This window comes from Miscanthus floridulus, chromosome 1, assembly GCF_019320115.1.
Source record: "Miscanthus floridulus cultivar M001 chromosome 1, ASM1932011v1, whole genome shotgun sequence".
In the NCBI taxonomy this organism is placed as follows: Eukaryota; Viridiplantae; Streptophyta; class Magnoliopsida; order Poales; family Poaceae; genus Miscanthus; species Miscanthus floridulus.
Window position 1 is genome coordinate 11,278,726 of NC_089580.1, and position 7,522 is coordinate 11,286,247.

Sequence of the window (7,522 nt, forward strand, 5' to 3'; positions counted from 1 at the left end):
CCGGATGAAGATTGGTAATAAGAAAGAAAAAGAGAGGAAAAAATATGGCATTAGCGTTTCGTCCCAAAAATTTACTCTTTTGTTTAGTCTCCCCTATTAATCTTGCCGCTTTCCACTTTCATCCTCCTTATAAAGAACCGGGTGAGGTGCATTCACGATTCGAGTAGGTGAGCTCTGGGAGACAGCAATAACTAAGATATAGCGCAACTAATGTGTCTGTACTCTGTACCAACATGAACAAATTGAGGTCACTATGCACAAAGTTTTTCCCCCTAATCAAACATCAATAGTAGCCTTTTTTCCCCTTAATAACATGGCTTACCATTACCATGTATCGGTACCAAATTTATAGGTCACTTGTCCTAAATCCAATTCCTCTAACTTTGACCAAATTACACCCACCATTCCACCACCATATCTACGACATCAAATTAGTTTTATTAAATTATCTATGAAACATATCTTGATAGCAAATTTATTTGGACTTGTAGATGTTAATATCTCTTTTTAAGAAAATATAGTCAAAATTAAAGAAGTTTGGCCAAGTAATAACTAATAAGACAAGACATGGCAAATCTAGGCTTGCCAAAATCACAAAAACACGAGATCAAAACACACACACACACACACACACACACACACAAACACACAAATAGAAGAACAGAGGGGATTTCTTCACTTTCGTATAGCTGCCCCTTTTCCTTTTCTTTTGCTGTTTTTTTTAGATCTGTCTCGTACTTTTCCTGTCTTTCTTTCTAATAAATTAGCTCAGCAAAGCTTTTGTCGACTTTTTTAGAGAGAAAATACAAGAAACAAACTTGACAACAGACTACCAAAAGCCTCACTGGCTAATAAACATAGCTGCTAGGCACTGAAGATGACGATTTGCTGGTAGGATCCCTCTGCAACTGCAAGCCCTCCAACTGAATCCTGGACACAGCGATTGAAGTCGAAGACGCCCAGTTTACTCTAACTGCAGACAAAGCATAGCGACTGGAGAGGCACCTTTGCAATTGCAAGACAAACTCCCATACGCCATCGCGACTTGTGTAGCCCTCTCTCATTGTTCTGCCTGAACCTACGCATGGAAGCGACTCATGGCCACCAAACTACCGCCCATACAGTTACAAGTTAAAAGTAATTCGCAGGATTCTTTTCAACAGCAACAACATCCTCTGTGACATTAAGAAATTGATTATTCCCATTCCGATAGCTCTAGCCACAGTGTTGCAAGACATCTGATTTTGGCTGTGGCAAAACGTTCACGATAATGCCATACTGAGATGCCGGATCACTCATCGTCATCTCCGGTTTTTTGCTTCTTCCATTTGTAAGCAGCTTCTAGGATCTTCAGGTTTGGTGCTAGAGCAACTTCATCAGGGAAAATGTAATCTATATACTCCTCATATCTGAAGGATTAAGCAAATGTCATGTCAGTACATATATTTCCATTGCTCCAGAAAACAAAAGGAAAAAGATATATTGCAAACTTTTCAATAGAGAAGTGCTAAAAGAGAAAACTGAGTAAAGAGCATACGCTATAGTGGAGCCATCTTCTGTAGGAATTGGTCTCTTCCTCTTGACTTTTCTTGGTGCCTTCTTTTGCACTAAGCTGACATCCCCGAGATCACCAAAGCTCACCTCCTTATTAAGCCATTCTTCAAGAAGCATAGCTCTTTCCTCCTTCAACTCTGGAGCACTGGTTCTGAAGTAGTCGAATGCCCTTTCAAAGATAGCTGATCATAAAAAAAAGGTGTTATTTTTAGTCTGCAACGAGTCAATAAATGCAAAAACAAACATGGTTGGACAATTTAAGATTGATCTCTAACTCATCATTTACCTCTACATTTTTGGACCCGCTCCATCTGCTGTTCCTGATAACCAACTTCATTCTTTTTCTCCTCGCCTTCACTGTCTTCACTGCCCAAGCCAGCAGTGGCCTCAAACTCAGCATAACTGATCCATACCTTCAAATGTTTTGTCCTATCAAGCAGTCTCTCATACAGTTGCCTTGTCCTCTCAAATTCATTTTCATCAATTTCAAACTGCAAGTACTCCTGTGAGTTAAAGAGCAGAACATGAGTCGGTAAGCATCCAAATGAGTTAATCAACAGCATAAGAAAGATTAACTGATTTTCAGAATGTCTCAAATGTCAAAGCAATATGGACTAATGCTGCATCAAGTAGATTAATAGATTTGCAGAATTTTTAAACGTCACCTAATAAAAATCATACAGCACCAAAATTCATTTTTAGGGAAGATATTTCAAGCAACTACTCAGCAAAGTTGGCAAAGTCAGCAATTCAAAAGGGCCTTAATTCCCTTGCTACCCTTGGCACTTGGTCCCTGTGGAACCATCGCAACAAGTGTATGCTTGATTGATGGTGTGTCTCCACATTTGGAGAGGGCTTTTTTGCTCCCTACTAGTGAGGAGTTTCGTTTCTGTGTCTGGCCAGGACTCGAGTATTCCGTACCTCACTGCCTTTGTTTCATAGTTTTTGTTAAGGCCTGTACAGTGCAGTGATATGGCAAGGCACTCGTGGACGATTACAACAAAGTGACATCACGTTCCGACCAGGGAGAGTTGTTACAGGCGCTTACGGCCAGTGTCACCGCTCGGCTAGGCGCTCTATGCCTGGAGCCAAACTGGAGCCTACTAGGAGCCACACGCTTCATGTTCTGTTCCATTCATGGATGGAACAAGAGCAAATACTAGTAAAAGTGAGTTGCAGCATTTCAGATGCACTGTGGGTTAATGGACTCTTAAACAAGCTCTTAAGCTTATCAGCTAATTCTAATAGTGTGTCCATTGTAGGTCAGGGCTCCTCCATAGACTCTTGATGATGTATCATATATTCTCCCTTAAGAGTATACATAAGCTTCTTTGCATTGTACATGCCCTTAGGCTTGATCGAGGTCATGTCTTGTTCTAGAAAAGGAGCGTATGTTAGTGTGAGTGGGTTTGTGTGTTGTTAGAGCTCTCCCCCCATTTTTTTTTCTTCTTAATATAATTGTACACAGCTCTCCTGCATGATCGAGAGACAAAAATCATACAACTATGTTCCAGCCTCCTAGAAACTGAGGCAGACAAATCCAACAGAAAACAACAGCACAGGTGTTTTCACTTTTCAGTTACTTGCACTACAATCTGACTTAGAACATTGCTAAGGTATTATAAACACCAAGTAGTAAGGCTACTGAAAAGTCCAAGAAAACTAAGCAAAATTGCACATTAACTTACACACTACAGCATCCTAGGCAAGCATGTGTAAGATTATAAAATGCAATTAAAACAAAACAATTTATAATTAAATAAACTAAAGAATTCCAAGACTGATATAGCAGAGCAAAAGTACTTTCATAAATTAGCTCTTATAACACAGATTTCAATGTAGAAGCATTGATGAAATTATATTTTATAAATCACACCTCATGATGTCTTTATGTCTAGTAATGGATACAGTACAAAAGGAGAAGATATCTAAACCAGAAATTTGACGGTAGAAAAGTTGTGCCAAGAAAAAAAAAAGGATTCTGGTTCAGGAACAGTAAAAATGAAATATAAAAATAAAATACCATTTTAGCTTGAGACACAAACTAATTTTAGGACATTAGAGCCAATGTACAGACCTCCAAGATCCAAGAAAGGTCAAAGTCTCTAATAAGCATATTGTACAGTTAACCATCATGGCATTGATATAGGAATGAATATGATCAACTAATATCTTACAAAGTTTTTCATGTTTGAACAATTCATAGTCAGATTCAATGCTTTCCTGTTCAATTAGAATACTGCCAAGAGACGTGCTGAGTTTAGGCTACAAGTCCGAAACAATATTGGGCAATGATCAAACAGCCCAATGAAATTTGCGAAAATTCACCTCCATGGGAAAGGCATACAGAGAACAGGGGCTAAAATACAGGACACTAAAAACACAAGCGCACAACAAAGAAATGTTTCCACAGGCCTGAATGGTTCCACAAACTTTCAGCAGATATAGAATAGGTAACATTGAAAATCAGAGATCTGTACAGTAACTTATTGTTATCCGAAGGATGGTGCCTCTTAAAGGCACCTAAAGAGCAATGGATTGTTCACTAGAAATGAGCTCTGGTGATTTTAGTAACTGGGGCAACGTAGTAGCTATTTACAACATCATTTATACTAGATCAGTTGGCTTAGGAATAATAATAAAACAAATGCATCTACTATACAGCACTACACAAACCATATAATGTATTAATGTGCATAAGCTAAGAATACAACCGCAACTCTGCAAGAGAGCATACCTTCCACAGAACCTCTGGTGTATCAAGGGCTGGCTGTGCAATAGCAAGTTCATATATTGATCGAGCACGATCAGTCTCACTAAGGTTCTTCTCCAATTCGGCATACTTCCTCCAAGCATAACAGTTTGCTGGGGACCATTCAATATATTTCTCATAAAGAGTCCTACAACGGTCAAAGTTTCCCAGATAAAGTTCGATTTCAATATATTTCTTGAATATCTTGCCTTTTGGGGCCATTCCAATTGCATTTCCAAGAATTTGTCTTGCAGCCTTTAGATTTCTCTGCCTTATCTCAAACTGGGCCGCCATGAGCCACATCTTTGCAAACACGAATTTCTTGTGAGGAATCAACCTCAGGCATTCCTTGTAAACCTCCCTGGTCCGTTCTATGTCTTGTGCGTCTAGCTCCTCATAAAGTGCATAGTTAATCCAGAGGTATATGTACCTCTGCCAGTATCGCTTCTCCTCTGCAGGGGGTACATTGGCGATGGCCCTCTCGTACACTTCCCGGATCCTGTCCTTATTCCCAACACTCTCCTCCAGCCTGATATAATCAAACCATGAGTCGTAGTTGAGTGGGTTCTTCCTAACCTCATCCTCGTACTGAAATCTCCTCTTGCCCACAATGGCATCCTCAATTCCCTCACGGTCACCAAATTGCTTCTCAAATGCCAGAAACCTCCTATACAGTTCCTCAGCACGACCCTTGGGCACCCTGTCCAGAGCATACTTGTATATTGCACGTGCACGCTCGACCTCACGGCACCTCTCCTCAAACTCTGCAAACGCCACAAATAACACTTCTGCGTCTTCATCATCCGCAAGCAGGTCTGCTGCACGCTCATACACCCGCCGTGCCCGCTCGACCTCGCCGCGCTTCATCTCAAACTTAGCATAGCGGATGAAGGTATCTGGCCTTGGGTGCTCAGCCACAAACCGCTCGTAGATAGCCCTGGCACGCTCGACCTCCCCATACCGCAGCTCAAACTTGATGTACGAATTCCAGCCGGCCGTGTCGGGTCGCCAAGACATCCAGCGCTCGAACACCTGGCGCGCATTGGCAACCGCACCAAGCAGCTCCTCCATGTGGATGTACTTGTACCAGAGCTGGTCCACCCGGGGGAGGAGCGACACCGCGCGGTCCCAGACATTCCGGGCGTGGTTGACGAACCGGTTCCGCATCTCGAACTCGGCATACTTAAGCCAGAGCGTGTGGTCGCGGTGGGCGACGTCGAGCGCGCGCTCGTAGACGGACCGGGCGCGCGCGAAGTCCCGCTGCTGCTCCTCCCACCGTGCGTACTTGACCCAGGCCGAGACGCTCCACCGCACGCGGCGGATGACGTCCTCGAACTCCTTGCGCTTGCGGAGGCGGTAGTCGGAGAGCTCGTGCGGGTCTGTGATCTTCTGCTTCGGCGGGCGGATCTCGGGCTCCTGCCGCTCCCTGGCCTCCCGGAGGATCTGCTCGGCCGTGATCTGGATGGGCGCGGGGGTCTTGTTCTTGACCCGCGTGGCGCGGGGCAGCTTGACCTCGGTGTCGCGCTTGGTGAGGAAGCCGAGGCTGGGGTCGGAGGAGGAGGGCGCCTTCGCGGGATTCCCGCCGCCGCCGCCGCCGCCGCCCCGCGTAGTGAGCGCCATGACGGTATTAGGGTTAAGGTTTGGGTTTTTGGGCGGAGGAGGACGAGGACGAGGAGCCGGGGGGAAAGTAACGGGGATTGGGGATTGGGGATTGGGGATTGGGAGGGAGAAGGAGAACACAGGGCGCTGAAGAGCGGAGATCGACACGCGCTGGGTCGGGGGGGTGTTCCGTTCCACGGCCACCGGGGCACCGGGCGGAGCAGCGAGAGGCCACCGCCTAGAAAGGCTACCGTTTCGTTCCAAGGATATAAATCCTCATGGCTCTCGTTTTCACATTGGTAATGTGAAGTGGATTGGATTAAGGGGGTGTTTGTTTACTACAGGGAAATTTTAGTCCCTGTCCTATCGGATGTTTGGATACATGCATGAAGTATTAAATATAGATGAAAAAAATAACTAATTGCACAGATTGTGGCTAATTTGCGAGACAAATTTTTTAAGTCTAATTAGTCTATGATTTGACAATGTGGTGCTACAGTAAATATATGCTAATGATGGATTAATTAGGCTTAATAAATTTGTCTCGTAAATTAGTCTCCATCTATGTAATTAGTTTTATAATTAACTAATATTTAGTTCTCCTAAATAGCATCCGAACGTCCGATGTGATATGGACTAAAATTTAGTCCATGGAACCAAACACCCCCTAATGCGAAGAATAAGGTCTCGTTTGGCTAGCCTTTCTCAGGTTCTAACTCCGCGCTATAGTTCATTTTTTTAAGGAGAGACACAAATAACTCGTGTAAACAATGCCACTATAATTCATTTTTTTAAGGAGAGAGACAAATAACTCGCGTAAACAATGCTGCTATAATACGAAGTGTTGTAGGAGCTGAAGCCCTAAGAAGCCATGCTAAACACATCCTATAACCAAAGGGCATGTTTGGATAGCGATAAATCTCTACGTTTGGATGAAGATCACTAGAGCGAAAGAGAAAAGATGATGGCAACATTCGGATTTTGTACATAAATTTCACCTTATATATTGTCCTAGGATATATATTGTCATCCATTTGGCTCCCATTGCCTAGCTATTCCTTATAAAGAGCAGAAGAACCCAAAGAAATGTGCGCTTTGACAATGGATCAGTCGACTAGTAGACAAGTGAGATGTAGTGGAAGATTTGTAGATATTGACATTTTGGATTTTTGTCCAATTTGTTACTCTCGTTTCTGTCCAAAAGTAATTTTCATATTAATATTGCTGCTTTCTTCTACTTCTATTGCCTTTATAAAGAATCGGCTGAAAGGTGCCCTCTTAACAAAAGATCGTGGTCCGAGTAGGTGAGCTCTGGAAAACAGAAATAACTGAAAAAAAAAGATATGGTGCAATTAATGTGTGTACCAACATAACAAGTTGAGGTCAGTGACTCAGTATTCACCGAGTTGTTCTCCTAATCTGCCCTTAGCACATATCAATTCCAAATTATAGGTCATTTAAGTTCTGTCCAAAAGTAAATTTCCTAGCTTTGACAAAATTATAGAAAAAATATACCAATATCTACAATATCAATTAGTTTCATTAAATTTACTAGAGTAAAATGCACCACATGTTCACGTATAAGAGGAGAAGGTTGTTTTTTCATAGTAGGAGGAT

At 42.7% G+C, this 7,522-nt stretch overlaps 1 protein-coding gene across 1 annotated transcript; it reads right to left on the reverse strand.

The window, feature by feature from the left end:
* Positions 1-763: 763 nt before the first annotated feature.
* LOC136472855 (uncharacterized) lies at positions 764-6,130 on the reverse strand. Its single transcript, XM_066470568.1, has 4 exons — positions 4,292-6,130; positions 1,841-2,057; positions 1,538-1,736; positions 764-1,409 (listed from the first exon to the last, which is right to left on the reverse strand). Exons 1-4 carry the CDS (start codon positions 5,924-5,926, stop codon positions 1,292-1,294), a joined length of 2,169 nt encoding a protein of 722 aa, XP_066326665.1. The 5' UTR covers positions 5,927-6,130; the 3' UTR covers positions 764-1,291.
* Between the last annotated feature and the right edge of the window lie 1,392 nt (positions 6,131-7,522).

Bases quoted from the DNA above. Each gene is read 5' to 3' on its own strand.
- LOC136472855 (XM_066470568.1), bottom strand. From the start codon at position 5,926: ATGGCGCTCACTACGCGGGGCGGCGGCGGCGGCGGCGGCGGGAATCCC. The intron at 1,737-1,840 runs GTAAATGATGAG...TTTTATGATCAG, and splicing joins GCGGGTCCAAAAATGTAGAG to CTATCTTTGAAAGGGCATTC. The intron at 1,410-1,537 runs GTATGCTCTTTA...TTAATCCTTCAG, and splicing joins GAAGATGGCTCCACTATAGC to ATATGAGGAGTATATAGATT.